The sequence below is a fragment of the Thermobia domestica genome, chromosome 9 (genome assembly GCF_964235325.1).
Source record: "Thermobia domestica chromosome 9, izTheDome1.hap1.1, whole genome shotgun sequence".
Classification (NCBI taxonomy): Eukaryota; Metazoa; Arthropoda; class Insecta; order Zygentoma; family Lepismatidae; genus Thermobia; species Thermobia domestica.
This window is the reverse complement of record NC_137462.1, coordinates 103,886,152-103,906,316: the sequence shown is the minus strand read 5'-3', so window position 1 is coordinate 103,906,316 and position 20,165 is coordinate 103,886,152. Positions and strand designations below refer to the sequence as shown.

General features: G+C 33.8%; 1 protein-coding gene across 1 annotated transcript in view; it reads right to left on the bottom strand.

The window, feature by feature from the left end:
• Positions 1-19,787, bottom strand: part of LOC145694903 (cytochrome P450 6k1-like) — a 41,227-nt gene extending 21,440 nt beyond the window's left edge. Inside the window, exons 1-2 of the mRNA XM_081771647.1 lie at positions 19,615-19,787; positions 7,436-8,422 (exon numbers count right to left, since the gene is read on the bottom strand). Coding sequence (XP_081627773.1) covers positions 7,436-8,381 — 946 coding nt within the window. The 5' untranslated portion in view covers positions 8,382-8,422; positions 19,615-19,787. The remainder of the gene's footprint in view (positions 1-7,435; positions 8,423-19,614) is intronic.
• Positions 19,788-20,165: the final 378 nt, after the last annotated feature.

Genomic DNA, 20,165 nt, shown 5'->3' with positions numbered 1-20,165 from the left:
TAATATAACAAGGATTTGATGAATATTAAAAAACATGCCGACGTTAAATCTTACGGTTCGCGATTAAAGAAACAACTACGTCTCCTGCCACCCGACAGATCATCAAAAGAAAATGACTTCAAAGGTAGGTATACATTTCAATTATTTCTAGAAGTAAATTATTTTTTTAATCCTAGTTTAGAGTTTAAAGAAAAATAAAAATGAATTTCATAGTTTAAAAGAAAATAGAAAATGATTAAGTGACACTTTTTTAAAATACATTCTGAGCAAAATTGAAAATTAAAAAGTGGTCAAGCCCTTTTAAAAAAAGCAAAATTCTACCTAATAAGCAAAAATAAAAATGAAAAAGCGGCCATGCTGCTTTTTAGAAAATAAAATTACGTAATAGTAAACATAAAAAGAGATTAAAACCAGTGATGAAAATTTTCCGGAAAATTTTGAAACGGAAAATTTTCCCGGAAAATTTTCCGATTCATAAGAACATACTCCACTTATTCCTACATCGTTGTTTAGTCGAGATGTGAGGTGGAAAATTTTCTTCTATATTTTTCCGGAAAATTTTCCGTTGTTAACTAATATCAGTGATCAAGTAACAATTCGTCAGTATTCATAAAATTGATTGAATTCATATATAGAAACGTTAAAAAGTGAAAGATCGTTGAAAGAATCTGAAAATTTTCATGGCTCAGACAATTTTCAGTACGATGTAAGAACTAGTGGAACAATTTTCCATGAATCGAAAAATTGTTTATTCTGTACAATGAAAATTTTCCGGAAAATTTTCCGATTCATAAAAACACTCCACTTATTCCTACATCGTTGTCTAGTTAAGATGTGAGGTGGAAATTTTTCTTCTATATTTTTCCGGAAAATTTTCCGTTCTTAACAAATATCAGTGATTAAGTAACAATTCGTCAGTATCCATAAAATTGATTGAATTCATATATAGAAACGTTAAAAAGTGAAAGATCGTTTAAAGAATCTGAAAATTTTAATGGCTCAGACAATTTTCAGTGCGATGTAAGAACTAGTGGAACAATTTTTCATGAATCGAAAAATTGTCTGTCCTGTACAATGAAAATTTTCCGGAAAATTTTCCGATTCATAAAAACATTCTCCACTTATTCCTATATCGTTGTCTAGTTAAGATGTGTGGAAAATTTTCTTCTATATTTTTCCGGAAAATTTTCCGTTCTTAACAAATATCAGTGATTAAGTAACAATTCGTCAGTATTCATTAAATTGATTGAATTCATATATAGAAACGTTAAAAAGTGAAAGATCGTTTAAAGAATCTGAAAATTTTCATGGCTTAGACAATTTTCAGTACGATGTAGGAACTAGTGGAACAATTTTTCATTAATCGAAAAGTTGTCTGTCCTGAACAGTGATGAAAATTTTCCGGAAAATTTTCCGATTCATAAAAATATATTCCACTTATTTCTACATCGTTGTTTAGTTGAGATGTGAATTGGAAAATTTTCCTCTATATTTTTCCGGACATTTTTCTGTTAACAAATATCAGTGATTAAGTAACAATTCGTCAGTATTCATAAAATTGATTGAATTCATATATAGAAATGTTAAAAAGTGAAAGATCGTTTAAAGAATCTGAAAACTTTCATGGCTTAGACAATTTTCAGTATTATGTAGGAACAAGTGGAACAATTTTTCATGAATCGAAAAATTGTGTCCTCTACAGTGATGAAAATTTTCCGGGAAATTTTAAAACGGAAAATTTTCCGATTCGTAAAAATATACTCCACTTATTCCCACATCGTTGTTTAGCCGTGATGTGAGGTGGAGAATTTTCTTCTATATTTTTCCGGAAATTTTTCTGTTCTTAACAAATAGCAATGATCAAGTAACAATTTGTTAGTATTCATAAAATTGATTGAATTCATATATAGAAATGTTAGATAGTGAAAGATCGTTTAAAAAAATCTGAGAATTTTCATGGCTCTTACAATTTTCAGTACTATGTAAGAACAAGTGAAACAATTTTTCATGAATCGAAAAATTGTCTGTCCTGTACAGTGATTAAAATTTTCCGGAAAAATTTGAAACGGAAAATTTTCCGATTCGTAAAAGAATAGTCCACTTATTCCTACATCGTTGATGTGAGGTGAAAAATGTTCTTCTATATATAGAGAGAAAAACTGTGGTAAAAGTTTATTTCCCAACTTGAAATACAAAATTTTCCGTTTCCCGAAAGCTAATTGGAAAATTATAATTTTTTACTGACTAACTTTCCTCTACCGAAATTCAATTTTGTAGCTCTATGTGCAGTTAAATATAGTGGAAAATTTTCCACCTAACATCACTATCCATAATATCCAAATTTGTCAGGCCTATGAAAAGTGTTTTCCACTTGTTTCTACTTCGTGATGAAAATTTTCCGATCTATGAAAATTCCTCTCACTTGTTTCTACAGAGCAATAAAACTTTCCGATTCAGAAAACAGTTGTTTTACTTCTTGCTTCGAAATGATGAAAACTTTCCGACTCATAAAAAATTCTTCCATTTTTTCATATAAGGCAGGAAATATTTCGATTCATGAACAATTGTTTAACTTGTTCCTACATAGTACTGAAAATTGTCTGAGCTATGAAAATTTTCAGATTCTTTAAACGATCTTTCAGTTTTTAACATTTCTATACATGAATTCAATCAATTTCATGATTGCTGAGGAATTGTTACTTGATTACTGATATTTTTAAAAACGGAAAATTTTCCGGAAAAATATAGCGGAAAATTTTCCGAAATGGAAAATTTTCCGCCTCACATCACTAATTAAAACTTATACCTTTTTATGAGGTGCTAAAAGTTAAATTTAAGTTCTTTCTAAAGGAAATTATGCAATAAACACATATAAAAGTTTAATTCAAACCATATAGCAACATAAAATCATATTTACGCTATGATAACACATAATGCTACAATTATCATATAAAGACTAGTACATTTACCGTCTCTTAGTTTATGCCTACAACCTGAAAAACAAAAACAACAACTTTGAAAGAAGTCACGAAATTTCGTTTAGTGTAAAGTGCAGTGCAAAACAATTTTTTAAATGTTTGTGTTAAGGATGAACCTTCGTAGTCTAAATTTAACTTTATATTATATTACTTGTAAAAGGATCTACGGCTCTATTACAAATTCTATAAATAATACATAAATAAACAGTTTTGTAATGTTTCTTGATATCTTTGTCATCCCCACAACATTTATTTCTACCCATCTAAGAAATCGGGCTGGGTACGAGCCTTATATCAAAAAATCAACATAAATCGTCTTTTTTAAATTCAAAACTTAAAATCTACCAAGAATGACTGCTTATATATGATGGTATTGAATATTGTGGAGAAGTTCTTATTCCTATGTTATAGGAGTGTTCGAACAGTGTTATACGAGTGTCTCTAAATTTGACAACTTCTGAGTCAATGGAAATATTAAGGATAAATTAAATATTTATTTTTGTCCGTATTTTTTTTTAAAGATGTCAGAATTCAGCTCTTAATCTGAACGACACTTAATGATTTTCATGTGAACCTTCATTATAAGGATAACTCAATACGTAACCAAGAAAACTCTCCCACTTCGCTATATCACTGGCTTAGATGTATATCAAATCTATTGTGGGGTACTTTATTTGGACACTATTATATATTGTGCACATTCTCCTAATAGACTATATATTTAATGCATTAGTACGCTGTGGTGGTTCATGAAATGTTTGTAGCCGTGAGCGCATTTTCCTGCTCGGAACATGAAGGCTCATTTCGGACAATAATATTGGCAAATCTATCTCATTATGTATAAGTTTATGCAGAAAACACAGAAGGAAATTAGCTCTTCTTGCTTCAAGAGATTATATTGAATAACTTGGTAAGAGTTCAAGATATTTTTCGTATCGAGAATAGATCCCCGTGTCTTTATGTATTAAATAGCGAACAAATTTTGATTGAATTGCTTCAATTGTTGTGTATATTTTTGTGTACTAGGATTCTATATTATGGACGTGTATTCCAGTTTGGTACGTACATATGCATCATCTTCTCTTGAGGTACCCGAATTCTCTACTACAACTCATAACCAGGGTTGTTTTGCTTAAAACAAAATACTTAAAACAAATAATTAAAACTTGTTAATTCATTAAATCATTAAACTTAATTCATTTTGTTTAAATCAAATTTTATATACGTTTTAAACATCTTGTTTTAAACATATGTATTTTTAAAAGCTTGTTTTACACATATGTTTATTTTTATTTTATTTTTGTAAAAAAAAATCTGCAAGAGAAAGAAAATTGTGAAAAAGTGCTCTCCATTCAGATGGTTATTTTCTTCCCGTGTGAATGTTTGGATTTCTTGTGGCTACGGCAGATCAATGTGATGATGATCTACAATTTATTTTGTTTTTTTTTTCTTGTTTTTAGTATTTATTGTATTGTTCAAATGCTTATCAGATAACTTGCGAGAAAGTGTCATAGTCGAATGTTGGACTACTTGCAGAGATGAGATTAAAAAATAAAGAAAGAATTATCGTGGAAACAAGCTTTTACGTTGGATTTAGAAAACAAACAAAGGATTCTTTGCTAAATTGAAATTAAATATCGCAGACATTCGTTGATACAGTACATGTTGGTTCTCAGTCTCCGTACAACTTGAGATCGTTTAACATGAGTTTTACGGTAAGAAAAATGGGCATCATTTGGAGCAAATTTATTAAAGTAACTCAAACCCATCAGATAAGAAAACGACTATACGAGCTCGTTGCAAAAAGTGTAAGAAACAAATGGCTGGTTTAGTTCAAAGAATGAAGAACCATTATAAAAAATGCAATGCTGTGGGATAAAAAAACTGGAAACACAAATAGATGGTAGAAGTTTGATCCCAAAAGTGCTTCTAATGATTCTAACGTCTGTGATGTGGTTGAGATAGAACCGGGAACTTCAGATAAAGATTAATTTTGTATCATCAATTTGCTTTCATTATATTATGAAAATTTTATTTCATCCCTCTCCCCACCTCTGTTCTAAAAATTTTTTTAAACTTTACACCTTGTCATAACTTATATTGAAGGGACCAGGCTAGAAAGCGCAAGATATGGCAGTCACTCGCGTAACTATCCGTTAAAGCGTGATACTTACGTATTGTCACATCATTGCTGAACCTCAGTGAGGCTCCTAGGACGACTTGACGATTTATAAGTTTCTATGTACCACACTACAGGGCGCAATTTTCGGTCTTTTAACATTAAATTTTGAGGGTAGAGGCACAAGACGTCCGGAATTTGTTGTATAGATTTTGACTGCGATCCGAAGTAAATTTCAAAATTAGTGGTTTGGATCCCACTTTAAACATTAACCCCTGTCTCATATAGCCTTGGTATTGATGCAAAACTGTAATCAATCAAATCAAACAAACTAATTTTATGCGTTTCGAACAGTACTTGGGTTGCAAGGATAAATTTGGCTCCAACTTAGCTTTTTTTTTTTAAAAAAAATATTTTTAGATATGGGGCGTTCAGAGAACAAGGGATCCAAGTCCATTTTCAAGAAGGTTCATCCTTGCTCAGCAAACGTAGTATCTTTACAGCCAAGAGTCCGAAATAAATTAAACAAAAACCACGTGAAAGAGTGTCGGTAGAGTTTCATAGGACAACCGTTAGACAAGGGCGTTGCTGGACCGGGGGATCAGGAGGGCTAATTTCCCCCTCCCTGTTCATAAATTATAAATATTAACATTATCTTGTGTACTTTGAAGCGTGGGAAAGATTAACAACTCAAGCTCTGAAGGGGGCCGCGGTGGCTTAATGGTAGAGCGTTCACCTCCGGTGTTTGGGGTCCCTGGTTCGATCCCAGCTTGCGCCGTGTGGATTTTGTGGTGGACAAACACCGTGTGCGTGGGTTTTCTCGGGGTTGTCCCGTTTCCTCCCACTTTCTTCATTCCACCATATCATTCATTACTCATCATCACCGTCTCCTTTAGCCTAACCGGCATAACCGTGGGACGTAAAACTCACAGATTTCATTTCATTTTTTCAAGCTCTGAATGCCATAGTCAGTGATGCATAATTAAGTTAAATAAATGCAGAGTGGTATGTCGAAAAATACACCTTTTGATACACCACCGTCATATCTTTGCAATCACGAATCCGAAACGAAAGAAAGAAAAACTACATGACAAGGTGCAATCTAGAATTTTATGATTGCCAGTAGAGAGGGTCGTTCGTTTATAGGTCATCTGCCCCTTACCCTGAATTTCAGATTTTGTGGGCAGTAATGCAAATTTAGAAACCTTTTGCTGAGCAAAGTCCAACAGAAAAAAAAATGAAGTCGTTACACTCAATAAATACGAATTTTGATTAGTTATAATCCATTGCCGCAAGGAGCTATTGGCCTTTATTGCTCTCTGTATTTTTTATTTTTATTTTATTTTATTTATTTATTTAATTAATTTATTTATTGGACCACGGATTTCAAAGGTGACTCTAAAGGGGGCGCGGTAGCTCAGTGGTAGAGCGTTCACCTCCGGTGTTTGGGGTCCCTGGTTCGATCCCAGCTTGCGCCGTGTGGATTTTGTGGTGGACAAACACCGTACTCGTGGGTTTTCTCGGGGTTCTCCCGTTTCCTCCCACTTTCTTCATTCCACTATTTCATTCATTTCTCATGATCGCCGTCTCCTTTAGCCTAACCGGCATAACCGTGGGACGTAAAATTTAAAGATTTAATTTCATTTCCAAAAGTGACTCTACTTTCAGGCCTGCTTAAAATTCTGGAAATTGGGAAAGGTGCATTATCACTAGTGACTACAAAAATATTAAATATATTTTTAGAAAATCATCTTGAATCCAATACGGCGAACAAAAATCCATTAAAAACTATATAAAAGTCATTTTTTGTCAAACGATTTTATTTCTGTTACCAATGTTGCATTGAACGGTATGTACTGGATGAATCTGTAATACCAGTTGCAAGTAAAAAGCAAAAAGTCTTAACAAATAAGTTATTACACGATTTCGAAATATATGTTTAAAATCATGCTTTAAATTGTTCAAAATTTTTAAAACATGTTTTTTTGTGTGTTTTAAAATATGTTTAAAACATTTTGACCATCTTTTTCATGTTTTAAACACATGTTTTGTTCTTTTTTGAAAATGTTTTTTCCAACCCTGCTCATGACAAGCTACTCAGCAGATGAATGATATTGGCCGACAGAGATCGACTTGAGCTAATCTCTAATCGCGTTACGATGCTTGTCAATATTTAAGGGTATCGAAACCAGGACCTGGCAGTATTCTATTTAATCATCTATCAGTCATTCATTTTGATACTCACTTTTCGATACCTACAATGTGTAAGGCAGAAAAATGTTGACAATTACTAAGCGTATATTAAATGATAAGAAAAACAAAAACAAAATATTCTTACCTTCCTTGTTAGTTGCACGATCGGAATTACTGCTACCATCTCCATCCGCTACACCATCATAATGTGTATCATCATCCAAATGACCTTTCTTCCTCAGCTGAATAAGTAGATCAACGAAGTCGTTCCTTTTCACTTTATTCTTTTCACGATATTCTAAAGTATTAACTACAAATGATCTTGCCCATTCCTCTACTTCTCGCGGAGTGCTACTCAGTTTTAGTAATTTCCCCAATTTGGGTAAAAACTGCAGAATGAAGAACTTCAAAGGTAGTATAATTCCTGATATATCCACTATCATACGACCCATTTTCCTAAATTCAGAATTATTCGGATCTTTTAATGCATACCCTTCAACGCCAAAAGCACATGTAGCAATAACATCAGTTGTATATCTGGCAACTATATCTCTAAATTCTACAACTTCATTATTTTGAGCCAACTTATCAAGACATTTTACAAGTTCTTCAGCACATTCGTTAACCAATGGAAACATCTGTTTCATCCTACCAGAAGTAAAAGCTGGAGATAGTTTAGTTCTTAAATTCTTCCACTTGTCACCTTTGAGCACAGACAGAGATTTACCACCAATTGGATCATGATTTTCATCGAAGTTAAAGTTTCGATCGTGAAAATATGAAAAGTCTTTAATAAGAAATGATTTTATTATCTCCGGGTCCCTGAATATCAATGCTGGTGTTCGTAGTTCGAAATACCCGCCAAATTTTTCTCCTTTCAATTCATTATAAATATCTGCATGTATTAATGATATATGTCGTTTACCTAGAAAGGCTTGTTTTATATTCCCGAAGAAAGGTTCCGGTTTCACATATTTAACACCTTTCTTTTCCCAATAGTTGAAGTTAGCCACAAAGTACCAGTAAATGAGGCCAACGAAACCAACTGATATTGTAATTATGGTTACAATCCAATCCAATGTAAAGCTCATCTTTTATCTGAGGCTGGATCTTTTAATTGTTGTTGATTGTTCTGCAAATAAGAAAAATATAAGTACATTAAATGGGACACAACCAGTGCGATTATGAATTTCTCAAATGTCTTCTTCAGATCTGAAGCATGATATATATATTATACAGGGTGACCCAAAAGTAGGTATACAGACCAGCATCGATCAAAAATGAAATGAAATCTTTGAGTTTTACGTCCCACGGTTATGCCGGTTAGGCTAAAGGAGACGGTGATGATGAGTAATGAATGAAATGGTGGAATGAAGAAAGTGGGAGGAAACAGGAGAACCCCGAGAAAACCCACGCACACGGTGTTTGTCCACCACAAAGTTCACTTGGCGGGAGCTGGGATCGAACCCGAGACCCCAAGCACCAGAGGTGAACGCTCAACCACTGAGCCACCGCGGCCCCAGCATTGATCAAATATGATATTTTAATTTATTAAGATAATGAATTTATTTGCTTTGGTTTGTTCAGAGCTTAAGGTATAAGTGAAAATAAATTAAGAATAAATAAGGAAGAAACTAAATCAATACCTTTATGGATAACAGTAAATAATGAAATAAAATGTCATGACTGATCAGTACGGGACTGTATACCTACCTTTGGGCCACTCTGTATTCAAACTAATTCCTATTCCTTATATGTATACTCTATATTGTAGTCTTAAAGGCTCAATCCCAAAGATAACTTTAAAAAGCTAATTCATTAATCTCTAAGCTAATAGTGTCAGCACACTTACTTTTCACTTTCAACCATGGGTAAAAGTGAGGGGGAATGCGGGAAGATGTCGTCCGCACACTTCAAAAAAATATCTATAGCGTCCTTCCACTTCCTAAAAAAAATACTACAATTTGCAAAGATAGGCACGGGAGGTGGCGTGACGTCATGCGTCCTCCTACTTTTCAGATTCACTTTTACCCCTGCTTTCAACTAAATGAACTGATGGTGGTGGGTATACCACTGGAACTATTTCAAAAAATTTCGTTTCAATTCATACTTGTTCTTTTACGATGTACTAACATTTCCTTCGATCATTATTTCATCTTGCTTTATTCTTTTCAGCAATGCGACTAACTAAATAAGCTCAATATTACTATATGTGTCTTCTCGAAACCAAAGATAGCAATAAATCTGAAAGTATTTACATCCATTAAACTTTGCGCGTATACTGTGTAGTTCACGATTCTTCGCATGTACTACATTTTCCTTTCCTCTTTGGCTAAAGTTAAGTGATTATAAAGTAGAAATGATAGAAAGCATTCCTTGTATGAAAATGTCCCCCCCTCCAAAAAAAATTAAAAAATAAAGTTATAAGAAAAAAATTTAGGTCGATTGAGTCTATCCTGGGAATCATGCTTTTAAGGTATATTTCAAGTAATGGTGGGAAAGAAACTGTGAAATCGACTTAACATTCAGTAAAAGGATTTGAATGTAGAAATGACCTGGACCATAGTGTTGCATATTTTGGTTTACAATTAGTGCTCATATTGTTTCCCAAGTATACTTAATCTTCTGAAATCAAGATGTCATAGAAAAATATACAATAACATAAAAAACTCCTTTACTTGAAGCGACACACTAGGCAAGAATATTTTTTAGTGTCGTATCCTGAAAATCTGAACGTGTTTACCGTACCTGTCTAGTTTTTCTCATATTCTTAATAATAATAATAATAATAATAATAATAATAATAATAATAATAATAATAATAATAATAATAATAATAATTGAATAGACTATTTTCTCACCTTAATCTAAAAGTGACGCTTTTTATCTGTTATTGCTTTATCTTATCGAGAAAAAGGAGGTGACATTTGTCTCGTCTTGAAAATAATTAAACCTATTCCAGTACTTACTCCCGTGATGTTAACCCAGATAGCGGAGAATACACTTTAGTTTGTCTAGGTAGGCACATAGACAAGGGGGGGTCCGGATCCCCCCTTCGAGACTAGAAATAAAAAAAAATTAAGGAAAGATGAAAGAAAATGAAATAAGAAAAAGAAGGATCAGCGTTAAAAATAGAAAGCTACAGCAAGCTTTTAGTTACTCTTTTAAGGAGATTTGTATTACTTGCAATACATGGTGGCGAGGTGAGCGAGATGTCCTGGAAGAGTCAGAGAATTTGAAATTTCTAGAAAAGTTAAGGAATTCTCAGAATTTCTGCTACTAGTCAGGGAGATTTCAAGCTTCCTAAAGCATAGTGCCATTGTGTAACAGCGTGGACATTTTTTATCATAATTTTTCGTCATCGCATCCTTGCATTATCAAAGATGTTATTCCAAAAACAATTTTCTACTGCTTCTTTAACCTGTCATTTGGAACAGACAGTAGTTGACGGAATAATAAAAACAAAAATTTATGTGGAAAAAAGTTTTTAACAGTTGATTCAACAGAAAAAGGAACGCAGATATTGTAAAGTATTTTACAAGACATTATTGAGTATGTACTTTTTATAATAGTTGAGGTCATAATGAAAGGAAAATTGTTATATTTGAATAAAGAGACGTAAATATTGTAGACGTAAATATTGTAAAATCTTTTTCAATACGTTTTTTTATTATTTTACTCGAGATTTCTTCATAGTTTGTTATTAAAATACTTACCAACATATAATCATTTTATTGTCCTAACTAACCAATATTTGTTAATAGTAAAGTAGTTTAGATTGATCGAGCTTTTGGGACTTCAGAATTTCATGTCTCGAGCCCACCCCCCTCCGTTACGAAATCCTGGCTAAACGAACCAATATATGTTACAGTAAAATAGTTTAGAATGATTTAGCCCCTGGTGTAATGATCACAGTATTTCATGTCACGGACCCTCCTCCCCCTTCACGAAATCCTGGCTACGTGCCTGGTCTAGGGAATACAAGTCTCATATTATACCTACTACCGGGACGATTTTTCATAATTAGAAATCATAAAATTTCTTTAATGAGAATTTAATTTATTAATTAAATTGATTAAGAAGAAATAGTGCTATATAATTGAAATATCTCTATTCGCTCAGTCTCTAAGGTTAGTATATAAATCCTGTATTCCTTAGAATTCCAATACAACTGTTCTAATTAGGTATTGGACTGTGGAATTTTTTAGTAGCGTGCATTTGCAAGCTTGCATCAAGTTTCTTGATTAATTTCTATCGGCGCTATTAATTATTTATAGTTAGCTTCACCTATGTTCCTAGGCGTGAAACTTATCTTACTTATCTCAGTTCCACTAGGAAATTGCTAGCTAAATTGAAGATTGGCAATGTTTGGCATAAGATTTGGTGGATCTGTATATTGAATCCGAAGGTAAAACATATTAAGGTTACAACTCTATCAGATTCGTCTATGTTTCAGGACTCTGCTTCGAAATTAAATTATAGAATTCTATTTCTCGAATTATCGAATTCTCAGTTTATAACGAACATTCTCTAGATGCTCTATGAACATTTCTCGTGTCCAGTAACACTCAATTCAGTTCTTCCCACATTCTCGCACTTTATATATATATATATATATATATATATATATATATATATATATATATATATATATATATATATAAGGCCGGATTTACGGGGGTGCATCGGAGCACGTGCACCTCCCTCCGTTCTGAATATACACTATCTAAAGTGAGAAACTGGCAGTGGAAATAGCAATATTTTCCTAAAATTTCATGTCATGTTTCCGTTTCGGGCATAAAAGAAAGCGATTTTGCTAAACACAATACTTTAAGTGGTTCCTCATACACATCACAGATGCCTAAAGGCATTTAAAAAAATTAAATTTGATTCAGATGTACTGATGTACTGATAGTTATTGCTGCGCCCCCCCTCAGAAAATCCTGGATTCGGTACTATATATATATATATATATATATATATATATATATATATATATATATATATATATATAATAAGCCAGCAAGGTGTGCGCCTTGCAATTGCAGCTTATATAGGATAAAATGTTTACAATACAACAGCATTTCTCGATAGCTTACATATTATGTTTTGATATTTTATAACGCATGTATAGTGTTTTCGCAATAATTATATATCTACAGTAAGTTGTAAATTGATTTTTAGGATATGGATATGCAGAATTTTTAGGACTAATTTTTAGGATATGCAGAAGTAATTATACAAGCTTAGCTACAAAAATACCTACACAGACCATAATAAATTCAATGAGCTCCGAAATACAAAGTAACAAAATAGCGTATGAGATTCAGTCTACAAAGCAGTTGTTACTTGAAGAATAGACATACACTATTTCGAGAATCGAGATAAAAGGAAAATGTTTACGATACTTTTCGTCTCGTCTCGATTTCCATCTCCAAAGCGAGACGATAATTTGAGTTAGCCTTGTCTCGTCTTGAATGTAAAATGTTAACTCTCTTCTCAATTTTGTTTGTTTTGTTTCAGAAACGATATGAGAAATTCCTCTTCTCGTGAGCAACGCTAAACATAACCGAAATATTCTTGCCAAATGTTACACTGCTGGTTGTAATATTATGCCCTGAGCGATAATAAGCTCCTAACTTTTAATCTTCTAAAAGATAATAATAATTATTATTATTAGTTTATTATTATTATTATTATTATTATTATTATTATTATTATTATTATTATTATTATTATTATTATTCCTGAAGATTTGATAGTTCAAATGTTGAAACATCCGAGTGTTCAAATATCAGAAGAAAATAAGACGTGTGTCATCGCCGATCAATCGCCATCAAAAATTCTAAAGTAAAACAAAGTACCAGTCGTTCGTGGATCCTATTCGATTCGACTACCTTCAGATTGCTGGCCGAGCGCTTTACCACTTAACCAGGATTACTGTATTACGCAACAATTGATTTGTCTTTAGTTTGTTTACGAGTATAACACACGCACCGTATTTGATTCAAAATAAAGGAATTTTGTAGTTTGTTTTTTAAAAAATCTGTAATGTTGATAATTTAGTACATACAATGATATAATGCCCTCCGAATCCTCAATTACATATTCCTGTGTTTTGCCAATCCATCAGACTATTAAGAATCTACTATTTTGAGCGAACAGAAAAGGCTCTTTATTTAGGCGAACCGGAAGAAGTAACGCTTTAGATGAGTGGTTAGCGACCAAGTTTCCTAATCCGGCAAGCCGTGTTCGATTCCCGCCTTCGCCGTTTAAACTTTCTAAAATGTTTCATTTACAAGGCTGAGCTCCAGTTGGATGCTGCTAAATGAAAGATAATCTCCAGTGGAGAAATTCAGTGATGATGTAATCCTGAAAATGAAGGAAGGAAAATGAATAGAGAAAACCAGTTAATTCTATCAATGGTTCTATATTTGATATGAACCGTTAATTTCGTGCATTTTTAAATTGTTGTTTATTGGCACTATATTCTCCCCTTTTCTCTTTGTGTCTCAATGTGTAAAATATCACAAATATTAAACAAATCACGAACCCTCAGTTATATTTGCAACCTAAGGAGAAATAAGCCTTCTTTAATACGGATAAGTTCTCCAACTCGTTTGAGTGTTATCGAGTTTTGCATTTTTAATATTCCCAAATACGTTACTGCATAATAATATTTAGCATTTTCAAAAGTCATTTAACAAATAATGAAATCAACAATATCTTCTTTAGAAGTAGTATTACGTATCAATCAGTAGTGCCGGAACCTAGAAGCTCACGCCCTGTTAGACCCCCAAAATTTTCATTGGGTTCTTCCCTCCAAATGATCCATCCAAACTTTTAATTGATTTTCACGTATTACTACTGTTAACAGTTTCAAAACTCAGTGCAAAGCTTTGAGTTAGTTAAAAAAAAAAAAAAAATAACCTATTATATATATATATCGCCTAATCTATCCGTATATTTTGATACGCGGATATGTATAGTTATTTCAACTAAGTAAACTTGTTTATATAATCCTCATTTAAGTTAATTATAAGATTAACTAAGCCCCCGACTGTTATCTTCTCATCAGCGCCTCTGATATCCGTATAATTTTTCAAGAGGCTGTGTATAGTTTTACGTGTGTATCATACAAACAAGAAGTACTGTGAGTACAATTATCCAAGAACTCCCTTTTGTCATTTCGTCAGCCAACGTTTCGCTTCACTTCTGCACGAAAACACTCTTTACGATTTGTGCTTTACGATTTGTTGGGGGCAACTTCTCGTTGCTGTGCTAACTAGTACCAGTGGTAATTAATTTTCGAGCAGGAGTTAGTTGGGTTGCCTATCTCACGGATTTTGTACCTCACGAATTTCTGTGGCCCGCTGTACACGGTGTTCGAAGTGGTAAAAAAGCAGAGGCGGTATGGTCTATTGGGATTTTGACTTGACACACCGCTTATCTAAATGTTGAAGAATACAGTGAGAATATGTTGCTTAAAGGCATTTCTACTTTCATAATAAATAAAAACCATTGGAGAGTTTCTCTGTAGTTACGAGGGGGAGGGACATGGGAAGACTTTCATTCTCCGGGAACAACTCTCTGAAAAAATTAAAAAAAATCCCCTTCTGTTGTATTATAGAGAATTATACACGAAAATGTTCGAAAACCGAGTTTTTATATTATAGATATGCCATATTGACCTGATCCCTAGTCTTCCGTTGCAAGCGCTGCTATCGGCTGAAGGAATTCCACTCGCTTTCTCTCGCTTAGCAACAGCTGAACTCTTATTGGCTCAACTTGTGGGTGTGTGAGGGTGTGAGCTTTAGTTCACATTTTTGCCACGGCTCAAGACATTTTGGCAGCACAATAACAATTCCTTGCGGAAAACTGCAGGACCCCCACTCTACTGAGGGGAATTCCAAACCCCCGGAAGATCCGCCCTCCACAGCAGAAAACTCCTTATTACGCCCATAATCAAAAAACGACAATTATATGCATTAAGGCAAGAACACATACATATACATAAGAAAGAAACAATTCAATCTGGCACATCAAAATATAAACTAGAACTTCTTTAAAGACATCTCATTTTAAATACAAAAGTTAGTAAAAAGATAACAAAATGTCGGTGTTGTCAACTTAGAAATTATTTTTAAATAAGAAATAAAATCTTTGCGTAAAAAGTTATTCGCCACCTACTGTGTATAAAAATGAATTTATTAAAGTTATTTCCCAATTATTCTCCAGTGGCGGTAAGTCTTGATCACTGGAAAACCAGAGGCAGTATGCCTTCATCACGGAAACAACAAAGGCTGTATGACATACCACCGCATGCCGTCTCACTTCGACCACTGAATGTTCACAAATCAATTCCTATACATAAACGTGACTAGAGTAAGGCCGGGCTCGCTAGAACATTGTTGACTTTTAAAGGAACAAGGCCCTGTTCGCTTGTCTGTGCTATTTGGGAAGGCGCTAAGAGATCGTAGCTGGCGATGGTTAAACTCACAGTCAAATCAAATCAGAATAAATTAAAAAGTTTGAGGCATGCTAGGATTGACGCAACTCCGATATTTCGCTAGGGGAGGACATTGCCTTTTCTGAAAATCAAAAGAATCTTATCTGTACTACCAGTATTTTAAGAGCATGGCGCTAGTTACATGCACGAATATTTTCTCTGTGTAGCAGGCAAATGAAATAGCTAGCTACAATAGGAAAATCATTCTTAAGTCCACCCCCCTACATTGTATCACAAAAACTAAACTGTTTTTAAAATTGAATATAATTAGTATCGATTAATTAAGAATAAAAGATAATACAAACACACCGGGAAGAAATCCTTCACAAATTACAAACGAAGCACTTCCCCAGATAATGACTTGGCATTTAGAAATTTTGCATGTTCAAAACATCCTGTTTCAACATCTGCTGTATTCTTCAGCAACACTGGAACTATTACATTGCATTTTTTTACACTTAATTTGAATGTATGATTGTCCGAAAAGAGGCACTACAAATACTAAACATGTTGCAGAAAGGAAACAATGTAGGCGGAAAGTTTCCGAAATTCGGGTGTTCACAAACCGACAGGCCTTTTCAACAAACTTTTCATAACGTGAATCACCCATACTAGCTCTTTTGTGAGGTAGCATATTACCGTACGTTTCTACTGTCTTGTTTATATATCAAGCTCATAAGCGTGGAATTGCATTTGTCCTGACTGATAAGTTTGTGGCATGAGGCACAATCTACACTTTGAATAATTTTCCGATCTACAAAACCTCCTAAGAAAGCAGTAGAAGCTAATTTCACTGTTCCTGATCCAATGTCTGAAAAGAAAATCATAAATGGGAATATTGAAATATTATACAAATTGTGACAATAGTAGTGAACAATAGGCTCAAATGTTATGAATTTCTTAAAAATATTATGAGTTGACTAATTTCTTATTGTGCATATAGCATGGTCGGATCCAGGACGGACTTCTGAGAGGGGTTGTAATATTGCTAATTAGAGCTACTTTTAAGAGCTCCAAATTCTGGGATGGGTTTTATTTATATATAAAATGTATATATAGTACATTTACAGTCTGAATTGTTAAGGATTGGATTTCATTTGCGTTATGATTGAACTGAATTTCACTTTTAGTTTACACTTTAATGAATGTGTCTATTTTTCTCCTAGTGCAAAATGGTTTCTATATTTTTTCTCTGGCATTATCGTATTAGTAGGTTTCATATGTTAGAGTGTCAGAAATACATAAATATCTTTCTAAAACATGGGATCTTTGTATATTATTATTATTTGTTTTAGTAAGATGTAAATAAGAATCTAGTAATATATTACTACGATATTTCACAAAAGTAAATAAAATCATTTTTATCTAGATAAATATTAGGGAAATTTGGGGTTACCACTGGCACACCAAACACTGGGATAGTATCTGAAATAAAGGCTCTGGGTTTTTCTTCTCTTCCATTATCAAGGGCATCAATCTTGGGATATAAGATCATGTTTGAAGGCTGGGCCCCCCGAAGTTGAAATTGGCTCCCCTAATGGGAGGGGGGCAAAATGCTAAGTTGAAGTAGGTTTTCCAATTTCTACAGTACATGGTAATTTGTTTCCCTGTTCTACTAAAGCGTATCTGCCATAGGGCTCCCCAAAGTTACACAGAAATCTGCACTCTTGCCCATACGCTAAAGGTTTAGAAAAGAACCAACCTACGCATAGATCCCATTACTACTCAGAATCATAAATAAATCAAATTAATTACACAAGCAAAAACAACACTTACTAGGATCAGTATGGAGACCAGTCAACAATTCTGTAACTGTATCTGGTATGGGGATGTATGCTTCAGAATCAGGAAAGTTATATTGAATATTTTCCTTTGAAATAGTAGTAGAATTTGCAGTGGAAGGCAGCGATAGTAATCCAGTTTTCAAAATTTGATTTATTGTATATACAATGGCTCTGCTAACCATATCATTGCTCCCAGACAAAATCATACACAACAATATACACCATAGTTAAAACAATAAAAGAACAATTTTTGTGCTGTTAATTTTACCACATAAAGATACTGCAAGTATTATGAAACTATACTGCCTACACACGCCACGTGATTTCTTTCTTTCTTTCCTTTTTTTAGCAAGGAGAAAAAATACGTAAAACACCACACTCAGGGTTCCCAAATGTCCCGGTTATAAGGAACAGTCCCTTATTTTAAGATTTTGTCCCGTGTCCCGGGGAGCTTCGATAAGGGACAGCAAAAGTCCCGTATTTTGCCCAATGACAAATTTACCTCAGACAACGATTTTAAAGCCCGCAATTTTTAATGTCGTCATGAGTGTGGGCAGTAAATAGCAAATACTATTTCACAAAAGATCCGAGTTGCCAAATTTATTTAAAGTCGTCTCCTTATTACTAAGGATCCCACCGTCAAATTCATTTGTGGAAAGAGTTTTCTCACATATGAATTTGAAATGGACTGACTCAGAAATATGTGTTCTGCCCAATTGATGATAGCTGTTTTCGACAGCCTAAAGAAAAATCTAAACTTGAAAAAGATTATAAGTACAGTTAAGTCAAGCGTGAAGTAGAATTTTTGAAAAAAAAAGTTTAGATTACGTAAATCTAATGTTTTAAAAGTAAGATTTAACTATTTTTTTCTTAGATCTATATTAACTCTTTGTATTAGTTCATACTTTTGTATTCCTTTCGGTCTAAAATGATTACTTTTTTATTTGATGCTTGGCTCATTTTCTACCACTAGATCGTGTTTATCAAAATCCTTCCCGTTAATACTAATTCAAACTTGTCAACCCACCCCTTATTTAGACTACTTTTGTTTGGCAACGCTGACCACACTACACTTGTCTAAATCCATTCAGACTTATGTGACAATAGACAACCTGTCCTTCTGTTTAGTCCACGTTAGTGGCGCCACAACGGCCGAAAGGTCAACTATCCTCTGTACGCTAAATCTCATGTTACGAGGAGGATATGGTAAGACGCTAAGGGATCGTAGCCGGCGATGGTTTAGCATTCCCTTAAGCAGCGAAGCTATGTGAGACGTGGAATCCAAATGACTTGAGCTTCCACCAGGAACCGAACCCGGTCTCCCATGCCAAAGCGCGAGCGCTAGCCGCTTAGCCACAAGGGAGCTCCCCAAAACTTTTGACAATAAAGTACCTAGTTATGCAACTGAACATCCATTTTCGCTGACGACTGATGCATAAAATGACTCATCTTACGATGATTATAGAAGTAGAAAGTACCGTATCAAAGTCCATAGCAGTGACCTTGACTTTTAACTAAATCAAATCAAGGTACAGTAGCTGTGCTGCCTTGTAAGGAAACATCCATGAGAAAAAATATTCGCAACACATGGCTATTATGCAATTTACTATAGTCTAGCCTCTAACCACTGAAGTAAAGAATATAAGGTTATAGTTAAGGAGCCGTACTTCCCATTTAGGGAAGGACGAGAAACGCCATACTTTCAGGAATTATTCATTGACTATCTAGGATGTTAAAAAGTAGGTAATAGACTGAGTTCTTGCCCTTGTACTTAGGGTGTTTAGGTAGTGCAACAGTAAGATGTATCCTCGTGCACGGGAGATGAGAAGTAGCTGTTCTTAACTATTACCGAATATAAAAATATTTCTCTCCGAGCCTTATATGTTAACACTAGAATGAAAAGATTGAACAGAAAACAATAAGACAAAAGTGTCATCTTAATACCAAAAAAAAAAAAAAAAAAGTATTGTAGACTAATACATAGTCTACGATAAGAAACACAATTATAAGGCTTGTAGAACCTTTACCTACCTTTCAATCCTGGATGTGAAATGTTCCAAACAAGACGAAGTTGCCCCTTTTGTTTACAATGAACAAGAATATAAGCAAGTAGTGGTAGTGAATTTGACGCGCATGCTCAGACAAGTAAGAAGATCTACTCAAACAAAATGACACAGCATTTACGTAATCAACTCACCAGATGAATCATTTCTTCGATTTCCACTCACGTTAGTTAACGAGAACAAACTTATCTTGTCTGCAAAAAAATTAAACCTTTCGATGAGTTTACATCGTTAACTTTTGATCTTCAACACGAATTTGTAACATAATATTTCTAAACATAGATAATAAGCATGAAAATGACAGTTCTCAGATATTTTACATGACATTATATAGACCGAGAACTAACACGAAACTTCTCACGTCATATCATCATCATCATCATTGCCATAATCGATATTCTGTCATTATTGGAAGGTCACTTGCCGCAGTTGAGAAGCTTCCATGTTCCACGGTCTTCCGCTAACCTCTTCGTCTTCACGTATGATTTTTCTGTTTTGATATAATCCATTAATTGTAGG